General features: G+C 43.6%; 1 protein-coding gene across 1 annotated transcript; it reads right to left on the minus strand.

Annotated features, from left to right (window-relative positions):
* Positions 1-12,751: 12,751 nt before the first annotated feature.
* On the minus strand, positions 12,752-15,384 carry GPR12 (G protein-coupled receptor 12). Its single transcript, XM_081951425.1, has 2 exons — positions 14,966-15,384; positions 12,752-14,132 (listed from the first exon to the last, which is right to left on the minus strand). The coding sequence occupies exon 2, from the start codon at positions 14,115-14,117 to the stop codon at positions 13,110-13,112; it is 1,008 nt and encodes a 335-aa protein (XP_081807551.1). The 5' UTR covers positions 14,118-14,132; positions 14,966-15,384; the 3' UTR covers positions 12,752-13,109.
* Positions 15,385-17,284: the final 1,900 nt, after the last annotated feature.

The following is a 17,284-nucleotide window of genomic DNA, read 5'->3' on the forward strand; positions in this document are numbered from 1 at the left end:
GTTTATGGAAGACCTTGAAGAGTGAACATGTTAAAATGCGAATAAATTGGAGCTTCAATATTTAAACTCTTCTGGGCAACAAAATCCCCTGTATAACATGGTCCATTAGAGTGGGCAGCTAATAAAATAATCGTTAATTGATAAAATTTCCACCTGTTATTTCCATTAGGCTGCATTGCTTCAATCACACCTATACTATCCAGATACTATACCACAAGAACCTGATATGTATTTACGTCAGTGGTGGGTTCCGGATTCCATACCGGAATCCGGCTGTACCGGTTGGAATGGCCCCGGCATCACCCACATGCATACGTGAAGTGCACGCGCATGCGTTGTAGCCTCAAATGATGCTTCTACAATCCTCCGCGACGCTCCAGCTGCTCAGTGGAGCGTCGCACATGTGCTGTACGCACCTTGCACGTGCGCGGAAGTGCCAACAGCTTTAAAACATGGTAAGGAGCGTGGGCGGGCGGGTGGGCCCTCGGGAACACTGTATCGGAACGGTACCCGTTGCTCCGGGCAGGCTCCGCTATGCCCGTACCAGGGCGTATCGCCTGCAACCCACCACTGATTTATGCCAACAGCAGCTTCAGAACTGGCAGCTGTGATTTCACATTTTTGTCTATATAATAACAATGGTCTATATTTCAGGGTGGGGGATGCAAAGGTATATGTGACAGTTCTTTGGAGAAAAAGGGATTTCTTTGATACTGCAACACAACAGCTTTATTCCCAGAAGACAAAAAAATAGGTTACATGCAACCGTGAACACATTTGCTAAGCTATAGGAGTATTATGTTCAATATACAGTAGCAGTTTTGCATGCAGATAGGTTCTCATTCCCTGCTGTAGTGGCCTCATTTAGAGTCATAGTTATTTGTGGAGGATTTTTTTCTGTTTCATTAATAAGTGTGCCACTGAAGGGTTACATGTCGTCAATGGGATTCGTTGCATCTATTCTAGCTGGAGATTTCAGTAGGAACTCTCTCTCTCTACTTCCTTTTCTAGCTGTCTTTCTATAGCAGTTTGCTTTGATGCAGGGGTGGAGGTATAGAGATGGTTTCTGCTGAAATAAAACACTTCCATCATACGAGCCCAGCCTTCCAAGAACCTGTCACAACACAAAACACAGTTAAAACTGAACATCCACCCACAGAATTCATTTGAACTTCACAATGATTCACGACTGAAGAATAGATGTTATTCTTTTAGGAGGCTGCGTTGGATTATTGAACACAGTTGTATTCGCTAACATTAAAGATGAAGGGCCGTAGAAGAAGAACGTAGAACTGAAAGAATTTTTAAGACTATGAGGGAATTACCAAAAATAGGTGTGGGTAGCAGTACTGAAACTACGGGAGGGAATTGCTGTTTATACCCCTTTAACTTTTTTTTAAAAAAAAACAAGCCTCTGTCCACTCTGCAATTCAAATAGACATGGGAAGGCCCTTCTTTGTATTCCTGTTGATGTCAGGAGCACCATGTAATAATAAATCATGAACTTTCAACTGGGTGGATTTCCAGGATGTACATCAGAGTTGGAATTTTCCATAGCCGTGCTAACATGCCTGTAGAATACATTGGACCTTTAAGGATGTTTTGCCTTGGACAATGATTTATTTCTGCAAGGGAATTTAGAACCCTAACAGCTATTCAATATGCTCTGTTCCACAGTGTGGAAGCACTAATGCAGGGGTGTCCAAACTTGGCAACTTTAAGACTTGTGGACTTCAACTCCCAGAATTCCCCAGCCAGCAGAGCTGGCTGGGGAATTCTGGGAGTTGAAGTCCACAAGTCTTAAAGTTGCCAAGTTTGGACACCCCTGCACTAATGTGTTTAGCCGGGCATGGGTTGGTTTCTTTGGAGAGGGTGTTGATGGGGGAGACAGATTGTAATTCCCCAAGAAACAAGATAGACAGATTTGAATGCATAATCCTGTACAAGGGTGCGCTGCTGGGGGTTCGTATGGGTTCGGGTAATCCTCTAGTTAGGATTCTGCCCGGTACAGCAAACCCCCATGCCACCCCTGGCTGACTCCGCCAGGGGTGGTTTTCTAAAAAAAAGCTACTACTAGTTTGGTGGGTGTGGCTAGATGGGCATGTGACTGAGTGGGTGTGGTCAACTTGATGTCATTCAGTCACATGACCCCCCTCTCACCAAGCCATGCCCACTAAAACAATGGCAAAAAGTTTTGAGGGGGGGGGTGTTTCCAGCCTCTCTGGAGCCAAGAGAATGCCTGCAAACTACCCAGGAAGAAGGCATTTTTCCCTTCCCCCAACCCTGCTGAAGTGCTTCTGAAGGCTGGGAAGGAAAAAACACCTCCATTTTGTGAAAAACGGCCCATCTCTGGGACCTCTCTGGGACTGGCATGCGCACACCATTAAAAGGGGGGGGGTTACATTTTTTCAATGAACATTGTTCTGTGCATGTGCAGAACAGAAAATAAAGATGGTGGCACCCAGGATAGAACCGGTACAGTCATGTGTCTGGCCGAGTTACTACCTATTCGGCTGAATCGGTAGGAACCCATCTCTGGGCTCCTCCTCTCCCGCCCTTCTGTCCCACCCCTCCCAGGAGTCTCCACATGGCCTGTTCATCATGCAAAGTAAATGCAGGGCCTGCACGGAGCCTGGGAAGGGCAAAAAACTGGCCTCCTGGAGGTTCCGGAAGTCCAGAAATGGGCTGTTTCCGGCCTTTGGAGAGCCTCCAGATTCCAGGGGAAGCCGTTTTTGCCCTCCCGGAGGCTTAACAAAAGCCTCAGGAGCCTGGGGAGGGCAACCCCACCTGCCATGGTGTAGGAGGGCAACCAGGCCACACCCACCCAGCAACGGGACAGCGAGTTGGATTGTCTTCTGTAAGAGTGGCCCTCTCTCTTCTGGGCGGGGGAGGAGAGATGAAAAATTCTATGGTTGGTGGGACTCCATGCTGAGATCCATACAGTTACTGAGCCTGTATCCTTTTTGAACTGCTTGGGATAGCCGCCTCCAGCTTACTACCGATTATTGAATATTGGCAGTGCAGTTTTACATATCATGCCGAAGCAGGAAACGTGAACATTTTTGTTTCAGTGCTAAAATTAGAACAGGTTTTAAAAATAAAGAACGCCCCCCCAATTTTTGCTCCTTTCACCAAAAAAGGACTTTGGCTATTTCTGAGACAAGCTCCTCCCATTCTGCAATGCTGCTCTATTTACTGGAGCCTTTAACGCCACAATTTGTTATCCCCACCACCATCAGCCACCAAAAGTAATCCCCCCCCCGATCTATTTTATTATAATAGCGTGAATTGCTGTATGTTCCAAATGTTTGCTCTATGTGTTTTTAATGGCTAAGACAAATAAAACTAATGGTATTCTTGACAGGAAAGAAACTATAGAACATCACGATCATTTAACTTGAGTGGGAAGCAATGAAGCATTTACAGTAATGTGTGTGACAAAAACAGCAGTGGCAATTACACACAAAGGCTTAGCAAACTGAGCTTTGGTATATTATGTTTATATCTCCAGCACAGCTCACAGGAGAGTGATCTGGCAGTGAAACATGAAGATTGTAGAAATAAGCAAAGGGCCTTTATGACGTCTAGTAAAGTTGTATGGACAAGTAGATTTCTAAATTGCTTGGTGTTCTGAAAGCTGCTGAATTCTTTATTAGTGTGTTGCTGATCATCTTAATTATCTAATAAACCTTATGTACCCTTTGCTCAGTCCTGGAGCAATGCTTGGACACTAATATTCCCAAGTCAAACCAGTTTCAAGAGTACCGAGCTAGGAGAACAGAACACGGATATTTTTGTTATGATCTGCTTCCTGTCCATGCATTACAGAAATGCACAGACAAATCCTGTTAGCTTACCTCTGCTTTAGCAAGTGAAATTGTTACTGAAGTCTTTCAGCTGGATATGGCATATGTGGGTCAACAATGTTCCTTTTTTAAAAGAGTTCTCTTTGCGGAGAAAAGAAACATTTTATGTAAAACCATGTTGATATTTGAAGAATCCCAGCATTGCACATAATGCTCTGTTTTCCCATCCGAGGCTTCTGCTGACACATCACCTTGAAAACCTAGCTCACTGAATGTCAACTAGTGTGACTCACAAAAAGTGGGATACAGCAGAACACCAGAATCAGTACGTTACATATCAAGGAAGTAGTATTTTCACTGTTTAGTTCAGACTGCCAGGTGAAGTTACTCTCATTCTTAGTATTGTGTCCTTACACCAAGAGCCTTGTTCTGATCTTATCTAAGTCTTCTCTAGTTGATGTCTTGCATTGTCACCTTATCACTCATTGGCATTTCCACTGGGCACCCTCTACATTGTGCATCAATGCAGTTGCAGAAAACAAACTAAAGAAAGCAGAGTTAGTGCATGGAAACCACTAGATTTGCATTGGTAATATTCATCTATGTCAGGGGTGTCAAACTCAATTTCATCGAGGGCCGCATCAGCATTGCGTTTGACTTTGGGGGGAAGGAGGGGCATGCAGGGGTGGGCTTCAAAAATTTCAGCAACAGGTTCTCTGCCCGGTTGCTGGGTGGCGTGGCCTAGTTGGCCTCCTGCACCATGGCAAAGGAGGGGGTGTTTTTGCCCTCCCCAGGCTCCGGAGGCTTCAACCCTATGGGAGGGCGAAGATGGCCTCCCGGTCTCTGGAGGCCCTCCGGAGGCTGGAAATGGGTCCATTCCCAAACTTCCAGAACTTCCGGGAGACCTGTTGTTTACCTTCCCCAGGCTCCAGAGGCTTTGCTCGAGCCTCGGGGAGGGTGAAAACTGCCTCTCCTGCACTCCTGAGACCTTCCAGGAGGCCCCCCCCCCGAGCCTTTGCACCTTGCATTTCAGAGGTAGTATTCAGCAGATTCTGACCAGCTCAGGAGAACTGGTAGCGGAACTTTTGAGTAATTTGGAGAACCGGTAAATGCCACCTCTGATTGGCCCAGCCCCCATCTATTCTCTGCCTCCCAAGTCCCAGCTGATGGGGAGGGAATGTGGATTTTGCAGTAACCTTCCCCTGGAGTGGGGTGCGAATGGAGATTTTACAGTATCCTTCCCCTGCCATGCCCGCCAAGCCAAGCCACGCCCACAGAACTGGTAGTAAAAACATTGAATCCCACCAGTGCTGCATCCAAAACGGGCCACATGGAGACTCCTGGGATGGATGGGGTGAGAGGGGTCAGGTGGGATTTGGAGGTTTTCCAAACAGGCCATAACGTTGGTTATGGGTTCTCCCAAACCCATAGCAGCCCACCCCTGGGAGCATGGCCATGGTGGGTGTGGCCAGCTCAACATCATTTGTGTTGAGGGTGCCTGTGGTGGTCCAAGTGCTCTGGCAGTGAAAACAGGCTCCCGAGCTCCATTTTTGGCTGTGAAAGCCTCTTGCAACATCTTCCAGGGAAAAGGAAGCTCGCTGGAGCTCCATTTTCGCTGGCAGAGGCACCAGGGGCCAGTGATTTTCTTCATATATTCTCTTCCATTGGAATTGGTTATAATTTTAGGTAGCTGAGACTTCTGGGTGCTATTATTTTACATAGGAGAAAAGTTGGGTTTAAGGGTAGTGCTCTGTATATTTATTTTATTAAATGTATAGATCACCCATTTTGTAGTTCGAGGTGACTGTGAGCGACTTATGACTACATTGGAACGAGAATTTCCGTTGCTAAGCGAGGTAGCTGTTAAGTGAGTCCAGCCCAAGTTTACTGCTACTTTTGCCACAGTTGCTAAGCAAATCACTGCCCTTGTTAAATGAATCATGTGATTATTAAGCAAATCCAGCTTCCCCCAGAATCATTTTGCTGGTTGGAAGTCATGGCAATCGCATCACCATAGGATGCTTCAACAGTTGTAAATATATGCTGGTTGCCAACTGCCCTCATTTTGATCACATGACCCCGGGGATGTTACATTAGGTATTTGGAAGCAGTTTTTGTATTTGGAAGCAAAGGCTCAAAGAAAGCCTTCAGAGCCTGGGGAGGGCAAAAAACACCCCCTGCTGTGGTACAGGAGGCCAACTAGGCCACCCCCAGCATGGCCACGCCCACCCAGCGACGGGGCAGCGAACCCGTCGCTGGAACTTTTGAAACCCACCCCTGGAAGTGACCCACTGAATCCCCTTCCATATGGAATACTCTATTTGGCATCTTCGTCAACTCCTCCCTTCTGACCTTTCAGACCCATTTCTTATCCCCTTTTTCACAGGAACCCACAGATCCTTTTGGAAAGAAGTGAAATTGAGAAATTTCGCAAAAACAAAACTCTCCTCTTTCCATAGATGGAAACTCTTTTGATGGTTAAAAAATATTCCACGTTTTAAATTATGATTTTGGCATCTTGCTATTTCACTTGGAAACCAATTAGAAGTTAGCCATATGATACATATTTCAAGAATTCAATTGGTTAAACTTAAAAATATGTCAAATGTCATTGGATTTTATTTATTCAGCTACTTTGCTTTTAACATTTTAAAGACACACAATCTATTCCATCAATCCATTTTAGGCTTGCCATATTCCTTCCCTATTCCAAACAGTGGTGTGTGTGTATGTGAGGGGGGGGGAATGTAGAGAGAGAGAGAGATCTTGATACTTTAAAATTAAGATATGAGTCATGACTTTAAACATCTGGGAATGCATAGTGCTCAAAAGCTTAGTCACTCACAGCAGGCTGAAAGATTCAATTGGTAAGAAAGGGGAGTTGCCAATGCCAAGCATGCAAGGGCTGTTTTAGAAATGAGTACATATAAAATTCATTTATATTATATTCATTGGATCACATAGTTGGGCAAGGGTACATATGTGATGGCATGTGTGAAATATTCCTATGTAGCATATTCAATGTAATTTAATGTAAAGTGAAAATGCAACTATTCTTTTTGCCAGTTTCCATTCTGACTTCCATTTGGGGTGATTGGGGAGAATACACATATTCCCCATTAAAATTCCATTGTCTTGCTTAGGTGTAAAACTGACGTTCTGAAAAGGCATATGTACCCATTAAAACTGGTCCCCGTATAACAGATAAGAATAAAGATATTCAAAATCTCTTGTGCAATAATGGTAATTATGTTTTTACTCAATAACCGTTTCAAAGCTGAAGAGTCAGCGCTGTCTGAAGATGTCTCTGTGGTCATGTGGCCGGCATGACTAAATGCTGAATGCTCACGGAATGATGTTACCTTCCCACCAAAGTGGTCCCTATTTTTCTCCTCATATTTTTACATCCTTTGAAACTGCTAGGTTGGCAGAAGCTGGTACAAGTAACAGGAGCTGTTATGCGGTGCTAGGGATTCGAACTGCCGACCTTTTTGATTGTCAAGCTCAGCGTCTTAGCCACTGCGCCACCTAAATAGCCATGCTATTGCTGTGCAATTACATTAGTAGGATGGAGAGGCAGGATTGTATACATGACCATGAAGTACAGGTCATGATAGTACACTGGTGAGTATACTGCCCAAACCCAGTCAGAAAATTGCTAGGGCAATGCCTGAACAGGTTCCCTTTCATATCATGTGCAGAAGTGAATTATTAAAAGGAGTGAAAGCACAGGCAAGCAGAGTTAATTTCCTCTTTTCCAGTTTGCAACTCTAAATTTGGAGTACCAAAGCTCCATTGGCAAACAGAATACCTTTCCAATGTGGATCAACCTTTTCCAATTGAATGATTTAAGTCAAGTTAAGAATTAAATGTGTGACTCCAATCCAACCGTTTGGGAGGCTAAGGAAATGATACATTCCCTACTTATACATTACAGAAGCTGAAATCAAGTTATTTCCATTTGAAATGTATCTATATACTTCCTTCTTGTTGGCAAGTATTTATTTCATGCAATTTTAAATCCACTCCACCCAGTCATTAGGTTGGCAGTAAATCATAATGTGGTTGTTTTGGTTTTAGCTTAATAAATTGAATCCAGCCAATTATGGTTTATGTAATAAACCAGGGCTAACAAACCATGTTTCAGTCTGATAGCACTTAGACTTATTATAGTGCTTCATAGTGCTTTGCAACCTTTTTTAGCTCTAAGGTTCACAGAGTCAGCATATTGCCTGCAGCAATCTGGGCCTTAAATTTTGCCAACCTCAGAAGGATGGAAGGCTGAGTCAACCTTGAGCTGGTGGGAAGTATGAACTGACTGATTTATGAACTTAGCCAAAGAGTTCTTGAGAAACTGGGTTTTCTTTTAATGTGTGTTCATTCATATTAGAATTTAGTTAATTAAGTCAGTCTTGCAATTCAATCACAAGAAACCATTACCAATAAGTAAATAAATACCCAGAAAAAAATCCGATCTCTCTCTCTCTCTCTCTCTCTCTCTCTCTCTCTCTCTCACACACACACACACACACACACACACACACATTCTAGTATCATAATGTGGTATATGAATGAATATAAAGCTTGCATACTCTATTTTTCTCCCTAGTTACTACTGAATTTTTGTCATTATGGAATGAAACTGTGATTATGGTGGTGTAAATCAAGCTCATTCATTTGGTAACCAACAAACTTTCCCCACAAGTAGGAAACCATAACACTTTCAGGTTTTGCAGCACTACAACTCTTAATGTTTGGTTCTAGAATTGCAGGGAACTAAATATTCTGTACTGTACTATCTATGGGTGGTACAGTACAGAATAAGGCTAATAATGCCTATAAGGCTATAGGTCCCTCATCTGTCATTGATTACTATTAAATCTGGACCAAACTAGTTTGAAAAAAAGGAATGTGGTAAAGAATAACGTATTTCCTCATTTTTTATAGCTTTTTGTCCTGATTTAGCATTATGCGATAGTTGTTCATGTCTAATAGTTTTTGCTATTCATTTCCTTGGCAAGTCATAGATAATACAGTACATCCAATTCTTGGACACATAAGGAAGAGAGAGACAAAAGTTTTTCTACAACATTTTAACAGAGTGTTTCCTTCTCTTTACCAGGGTAATACAAACTCAAATCAATTGACTTTTTAATTTAGTAAACAAGCTAACATATAGTTGTCATACATCATAAATTTGGTACACTTTGTATAAAAATCAAGAGCATTCCTTCTAGATTGCATTATGCCAAATGTCTTTGTTCCTAGAGTAAACCCAGAAACAATCAGAACTTCCATATAGTAGAAATGTACACCCAGAAACACATTACAATTTTGAGATGTGGATTCTTGGTGTAGTTATCTGTGAGTCTGGAGTAAATGACAAGGTCAGTACATTCACTTGGATAAGTCCTTACAATGTTCAAGTTGGAAAAAAAAAGCAAACAAACTAGAGTTTAATTTGGCATAAAATCTAGGTTATTGCAGTACAAATTGTATGGGCACTTCCCCAGCCTGTTGCCCTCCAGATATTTTACTGGCCATACTGCTTGGGCTTTATGAAAATGGAAATCTCAACATATCTAGCGGGCACCATGTTGGGAAAAATTGCCCTATGGTCTCAAAATGAGGTCTTTTCACACCTAAGAGAATTGGTTCTGTGTAGACTTTGTAAACTGTTTTAACACCATAGAAACGTGCCACAAAAGACATGTTCATCAGCATAACCACATCAAAAGACAAAGATTAAGAACCAATTCCAACATGTTTCTTTGAGAAGGTGCACTCCTGGACTTCCTCAACATTCAGTTGAAGGTAGGGAGGAATTTACCCTATGAAAAGCAGTGCTATACACAAGAGAGTGCGTTCTGGGCAGGACACAAATTAGGTACAAGGGTTTTCACCTTAAAAATGGAAAAATAGTTCCTGCTGCACTAGAAGAACGTCCTATCACAATTTCACTCGACTGAATCAGCCCTTAAGTTAATAAAATTCAGTGTCAGCAATATAGCATCTTCTTCCATCTATAATATTATACCAGTATTTTTTTTAAATATAACTTTCAATATTTCTTCTATTACAATTAAAATTTAAACAATTTATACAGAAAGATACCACTGCAACAATATAGCATATCTTTAACATTCAGAAGATGTGTAAACTCATATAAATGCATAGCAATCAAATTCTTGGACAAACATCATATTCTTGGATTGACATTTGGGGGGGTCTACGGACATTTCTACTGCCCTCCCACACTTCACAGACTTTTGCTCCAATTAATTCCTGAATCTTAAGTCAGCCCTTTTCTTTTGCTGCATGAAAGGAGTGCCACCTTTTCCCTGACAAAGCTTATATGCTTTGAGCAGCTTCCGCACAGGCCAAAATTCAACAGATGGTGCTTTGTATATAGCACGGAGACATAGAGATGTAGGGAGCTGCTCCTTGCTGATGTGCAGGGAGCAAAGATTGAGTTCAAAGGCATAATCCTTCCAGTAGCATAGCAGGCATTTCTGGTGGATCATCTCCTCCCTGTTCCCCAAAATTTGTGGCAGACTTGGGATATGTGCAAAAGGCTGCAGGTAAGAGAAATACTGTTGGATTTGGTCCATGGAGAATCCCAATTAGGGGAAAAAAAGCCAATTGATTCAACTGGAAAGATGCTCATATCTTTTTCACACACTGTTCCAGATTGGTTTCTCTGTTCTGCTGAGTGAAATATATAAGCAAACAGCCTATAGCTGGGGAGTTTCCCTGATGCAGACATCAGAAATTGGCCATCCCTTGCTCAGACGGCAAATACATGTTTATCTTCCATCAAAAGAAGTCACATTTACTTTAGTGAGTGTGCATGACAATGGCTTTGAAATGCTGTATTTTATAGAATACAATTTTTAAATCATTTTTTTTCCTGCTCTGTGCCGCAAAAGGTTCCCATCTACAGAAATCAACCATGTTGCCTTGCATCACTGAATCCTCTGTATATGACAATATGCTCCATCACAAAAAAAGCTAATATCCTGGAAGGAAATGGAATAATATGCATTCGGTATTGTGCTTTGATATGAAGGATATGTAGCTATTAAACTAGACAACATGTTTTATGCACATTTCATTATGTGGGATGGTGGGGGGGGGTTGGCGGTCACATGTGTTCCCACTTGAAAATGTCAAGCTTTGAGGTTGGAGCCAGAACAAAGAAAATGTCATGAAACACACACACACAAAACTCAGCGCATATTTTACAGAGCAATTACATATTGATGATGGGAGATAAAATGCTGAAATTAAGTAGCTTATGCCATTAAATTGTTCTTGGAGCCTTAAAAATGAATGTTTAGAAAAATAACCAGCTGCCCCTATATAAAAAAATGTTCAACAATCTGTTTGCATGCCCTTATTTATTTAACAGTGAATAAGATAGTTTAAGTAGTAGTTTTGTCAAGTTAAACATTCAAAAGTAGCGGTTTGTCGCCATATATGTGGGCAACACCACATGAAAAATTGAATCTGTCTGGAATTCTGAATATTTGGACCTCAAGCACTGCATAACAGTCATATTTATTGCAAATTTAGTTGTTCGGGATTTATAATCATAAGCATCAACGTATTCCAGGGTTATTAGATTTTCACTGAATTTACAGCCTAGTTTTATATTAATAAAGTTATGATTTTTGCATTTGAAAAAAAAATAGAGGAAAAAGAATGTTTCTTTTAGCAAAAAAAATGAAACAACGTAATCTATTCTTAGTTGTGTAAACAATTTGGAAAGAGGCTGTTCTTTTGTTTTGTTTTGTGTTTTTCGCTTATTAGATAAATTATGGGAATTGTTCTCTAGCATAATGTATGTTATTTTGACTTTATTTCCATAAACCCCAGGCAACATAAAGCATCCTGATAGAGATGATGGAAATTGTTACCCAGAACTATCTAAATGACCAGTTTCCCTATTGTAGATATAAAGGGACTACTGTTTTTGTTTTCTTTTAAGAAAGCTCCTTTGAGTGGCAGGATTAGGAGGCATTGATAGAAATAAAATACAGGTCCACCCCTATAGCCATCCCAAGCCAGAGGCTTGCAATGAAAATATATCATTCCATATAGGTCCATCTATGATAAACTATACAGATGATGAGGCTATCTGTTTCCATTCATCTGCAATTCAGATGGGAATACAGATCCTAGGATGAAGTCTTGGGTTATTAGTGAAATATTCAGTAGATGTCTCTTGCTCAAAATTACAGTTTTTGTCTGCTTTTCTAATAAAGCCATATTAAATGTCAGAACTTCCAAGAAAGCCAGGATCCAACCAAACTCATAACGATAAATGTCAAGAAGGATGTCGTTCTTGTTTTTTCTTTTCTCAACATTTTTTTTTGTCTCCTCTGCAGGCATTTGGGATGGAATATTATTTAGGCTAGCTGGTTTAATGATTCTGCCCAGGTTGTAATACAATGGAGGGCTGGAAAAGGTTTTGGAAGTTACAGATCCCAAACCTGTCTTGTTTCATCCTTGCTTCTGCCTCGCTTCCTAATTTTGAAGCTATGATGTTAAAAAGGGTAAGACTACATATATTTCTGGACTGCATTGGTTGGAGAGGAAACTCTTAACCAAATCAATAGTGATGCTTTAGGAACTACAGCACTGCAGACTGAAACATATAATATGGTTCTTAACATGTCTCTACAATGCATCAGGCACACATTTACTCAATGTAACGACTGTGCCGTTGACATCCATGGAAGTCCTTTAAGTAAGATACTTAAACTGAAGTGTGTGTGTGTGTGTGTGTGTGATCTCACCACTGTTCACCTAGCTCAGAACTTGGCTCTTACAGTGGCCAACCAGATGCCACCTGAAAACCGAAGAGCAGGACAAAGTCTCTTGCCATCTCCTATTTGTGTTTCGTAGAATCTGATATAATAGGCCTTCTTCCTCTACTACCCTTCATCGGATACACACAGCTTTTAAGCAAGTGGGCTTCCATTCATTCAAACAGAGAAAGCAAATCTACCAATCCATTTCTTACGATCCACAGAGTTCACTCCTCTTTGGATCCTGGAAGAAACTAAAGGACAGAATCTAAGCAACGTTTAAGCTTTGCCAGAAAAAAAAATATAGCAACTTCCAGAATTGTTCCTGGACTTACACAACATGGTTTATTTTGGTCAACAGGCTTTTTTTTTTAAAAAAATGTAAATACTCCCCACAGACTGACTGTGAATCTATTATGTACAAGGTGTTGAGAGCAGCAGGGCTCACACATCACAATGCTAAATAGACAACGGTCCTCTTCTCTGTTAATCAAACATCACTGGGTGATCTGGCCCTTGCAGAAATGTTTGAAGGTATGCAGCCACAGCAGATGAGCCAAAGTGCCTTCTGTATTTCTTGATTTCGGAAAGCATATATAACGGGGTTGATGATGGAATTGTAGGTGGCTGGAAGCAAGGTGGCGTAGGTGTAGATAGAAGGATATGTATAGTCAGCTATTAAGGAATAGAGTGTGAAAGGCATCCAGCAAGCAGCAAAGGTTCCCAGGATAATGGCTAAAGTCGATACTCCTTTTCGGGTGGTGACATAGTGGGAAGTTGCTAGGAAGTGATGCTGCAAGGCAATCTGGTGAGCGTGGCGCATCACAATTTTGCAGATCTGAATGTACAGCTGTAACATGAGAGCGAACATAAGCAAGAACGAGACGGAGAGGACGGCCGCATTGTTTTTAGTGAGGGGCCTGATAACGCTGCAGGTGGACTCGTCTTTGAGGCAGTTCCATCCCATGACGGGCAGCACTCCCACACAGACCGAAGCACCCCAGAGCAGGATAAGCATAATGTAGGTAAAAGTCACCGTCCTCTCAGAGTTGTAAGTCAAAGCATAATAAAGGGAGAGGTAGCGGTCCACGGTGATGGCCAGCAGACTGCAGATAGAAGCAGAAAAAGAGGCAACGATCAAACCCACTGTGACCAGCTTGGTAGAGTCTGACTGGAGAAGATAAGCAAAAAGAAAATTGGCGATCAATCCAATTCCTGCTAAAAGGTCCGCCAAGGCCAAGCTGCCTATCAGGAGGAACATTGGGGCGCGGAGACTGGGATTATGGAAGATGATAAGGACCACAACTGCATTTTCACAGGAGATCAGTGTTCCTGAAGTACATAAGACAATATCCCAAGGGTTTACTATAAATCCCGGTTCGGGGTCACTGGAAGGGATGAGAGAGGTGACTGCAGCCGAGACGTTCTCTGGTGGTGGGCTGGTTTCTAAGGGATCCTGAGGCAGCCACGATAAATTAACCATCGGGTCTTCGTTCATATTTAAACCCGTCCTCTTCAAGGAAAAGACATTTTTTAAAAAAAAAAAAACACACACACACACAGAGAAATTCAGCGCCTGGTTAGCAGCAATATTAAGGAGCATGCAATGGACTTTAGATTTCTAAATAAACCATCAGATGCTTCTTCCATCAATACGACTGCAAAAAAGGAGGATGAGAACAGACAGCAGGTTTAAAGCTGCCCATGGTGGGGTGGGGGTGGGGTGGGGGGGAAAAACAAAGGAAAGAAATAACACCCTATGCCTTCATATGAAACATGAAGGGAAATGCAGAGACAGAATGTTTGGTCCTTTCTTCAAGAATAAAATGCCATAAATCAGCCGGAATTGCTGGGAAGAACACCTTAGGCACAGAAGCACCCAAAATTAAAAGGCTCCTCATCCACCATTTCTGAGCCAAGATGATGAATGAAATGACAAACCAGACAGAGGCAATAAAGGTTTGGAAGCGTTTTCTTTTTCCCTTGATTAACGGGGGGGGGGGGGGATATTGTGGCAGCAGCTCCCCTGTCTGCACCCACAACTCCATCCGAGCCCCTTTCTTAAGGAGGATGGGGATGGCTAGGGGGGGAGATGTGCAGGAACCCCTCCGTGTAACTCATTTCATGTCGGTGTGGACGAAGGGTGGCGGGGGGGGGGTCGCGGGGGTGGTGGAAACGGAGAAGTGAACGAGGGAAATGTCATGCAGGGTGATGAGGGGTGGGTGGGGGCGGTTATCTGCATAACCTACCCTTCCCCACCGTTCAGAACATGAGGAAATGAATGGACGGACACAAGAGACCACGACACCTAGCACAACGGGACGGAGCCCCCGCAACGTTGGTCACCTTGGCTTCTCCTCTAGAGGAGGAGGAGGAGTCCCCGCTTCCTTTTTATGCAGCAAGCTTGGCTGCTGCTTCTGCGGCGGCTGCTGCTGCTGCTTCTGCGGCGGTCGCCTCTCGCCAGCCCATTGTTCGCCCAGCGCAAGCACTGGACCAGGGCAGCCGCCGCGGTGCCCGCTCCAGGCTGGCGCCAGAGGAGCGCAGGTGGGAAAGCAGCCCCGTCCGTGCACGCGGCGCCTCGTGCATCCGAGGGTGTCGCCAGCGCGCGCGCCAGCAACCAAGGAGCGCAGGGGAGGCTGAGGAAGGGAAAGAGAAGGGAAGGGAAGAAGGCGCGCCTCTCGCCTCGCCTCGCCCCGCCTCGCGGGCTGCCGCTTGCGCTTTGCCACCACGTAAGCCGGCTGGCTGGGGAGAGAGAGAGAGAGAGAGAGAGAGAGAGAGAGAGAGAGAGAGAGAGAGAGAGAGAGAGAGAGAGAGAGAGAAGGTAGGCTAGCGCGGTCGGCACTGGCAGGGCGGCCGCGCAAAGAGCGCGGGGAAGGAGGGGAGGCCCGCAGAAGTCAGGGGCGGCGTGAAAGCGGATGGCATTGGAGGAGCGTGGAAGCGGGTGGGTGGGGGGAGAGGGCGAGGGCGAGGGAGACACCTGCTGCTTCGCAATGCGCAAGCGTTGCCGCGGCTTGCCGAGTTCAACAGGAGCCTCGTCGAAGCCTTCCGACCGGGCTCCTCGTGGTCTCCAAAAGCAGAAAGTCGGCGCTTCCTCTGCTACCTTCCTTGGTGGTTTTCGGATGGCACCGGGCGGTCCGGGAATCGCCTGGACTTCCAACGTGATGGTTTTTGCTGAATTGTGTGAACCGCATATCGGCTGCATGAGAAGGATGAAGATTAAAGTTCGGCAGTGCACAGATGTGCAGTTGCACAGATGTGCAATTAAAGTGCACAGACGACGTTCTAAAGTAGTAGCTTGTTTACTGCTCCTTGAGGGTGTCTTCCATCGGGCTCACCTATAACCATCCGCGCATGCTGTGTAAGGAGCCCTCCTGCAGCTGCTTAATGCCTACTTTTTTGTGTGCCTCTTGCTGGATATCTGGGCCAATGTAATAAAGCATATTATCCACCCAGCGCAGAGGTTTACCTAAGTCAAGAATTATTTTCCCAGTGCATTTTGCATATAAACAGTATGCAACATATAATCCATAACTCCTAGACATCTTTGGGGGTTAATCTTGATCAAAGATGCTCCTTGAAACCCAGGGGAAGGCAGCTGCCTTAAGGAACAGATGCTGAAGGGTGGGAAGAGACAGAGCTAAAGGTCTCGTGCTGATGGTCTTTTACTGTAGCTTCCAAGCCAGAGGAGAAGAATGTCCTGATCACAAGAGGCTGAAGATCAGTTAATCTGTTCAGCTTTTGTACATGCAGAAAGGATCGTCTTGTTCTTTGCTACAGACATCAAAACCTTCTTTGCTTCAATGATGATGGCAGTCTAAGTGGGTACCAGCTCTCTGGCTCTTACAGTTTCAGATTTGGATAGGAATCTCTAAAAAAAAACAGTGGCTCCTGGTTTTATCTTACAGTTTTGATCAGGTCACTGTTTGGCAATTAATGCAGTCAATTGATCAGTGGAATTCTGCGAGAAAAAGTTGGGAAAGCTGGACGTGTTTGAATTAGAAAAGTGGCAGTCAATAGGTGGTGAAGCTACCCTCATTACACTGAATACTTTTTTTTTTCTTTGTTCAGTCATGTCTGATTCTCACAGACTGCTCGGACAAGTCCCTGAAGCTTTCTTGGCAAGGATTTACAGAAGTGGTTTGCCATTGCCTCCTTCCTAGGGCTGAGTGACAGTAGCTGTCCCGAGGTCACCCGGCTGCCTTTTTTGCTGAAGATGCAACTAGAATCCCAGTTTCCCAATTTCTAGACTGATGCCTTAATCGCTAAACCAAACTGGTTCTCCCGTACTGATCGTAGGGGAGATGTATTATCAACGGCTGCAGATGTCAGGCTCTAAGGCCAATGGCTTCCAGTTACAAGAAACTGGTTAGTTCAGAAATCACAACCTCCTGACGTCCAAGCTATCGGCAAATTCTCTTTCATGGAGTTGTACTTTTCTGCATGGACGAAAGTTTGGTTTAGATGTTCTTTGAGGACCCTTTCAACTGTGATCCTTCAGGAGCTGCAAACTGTGTATATAACACAATCCTGCTTTACTGTGTCCCACACCGTGTTTCTCTTCCAGAATGAAAAGAAGGCAGTTATTTATTTATTTATTTATTTATTTATTTTATTGAACTTATTAGTCGCCCCCTCTCCCCACAGGGACTCGGGGCGACGTACAGA

The sequence above is a fragment of the Natrix helvetica genome (assembly GCF_964273705.1).
Source record: "Natrix helvetica genome assembly, chromosome: 4".
NCBI lineage: Eukaryota > Metazoa > Chordata > Lepidosauria > Squamata > Natricidae > Natrix > Natrix helvetica.

Coding starts and splice junctions, on each gene's coding strand:
- GPR12 (XM_081951425.1), bottom strand. CDS start 14,117: ATGAACGAAGACCCGATGGTTAATTTATCGTGGCTGCCTCAGGATCCC.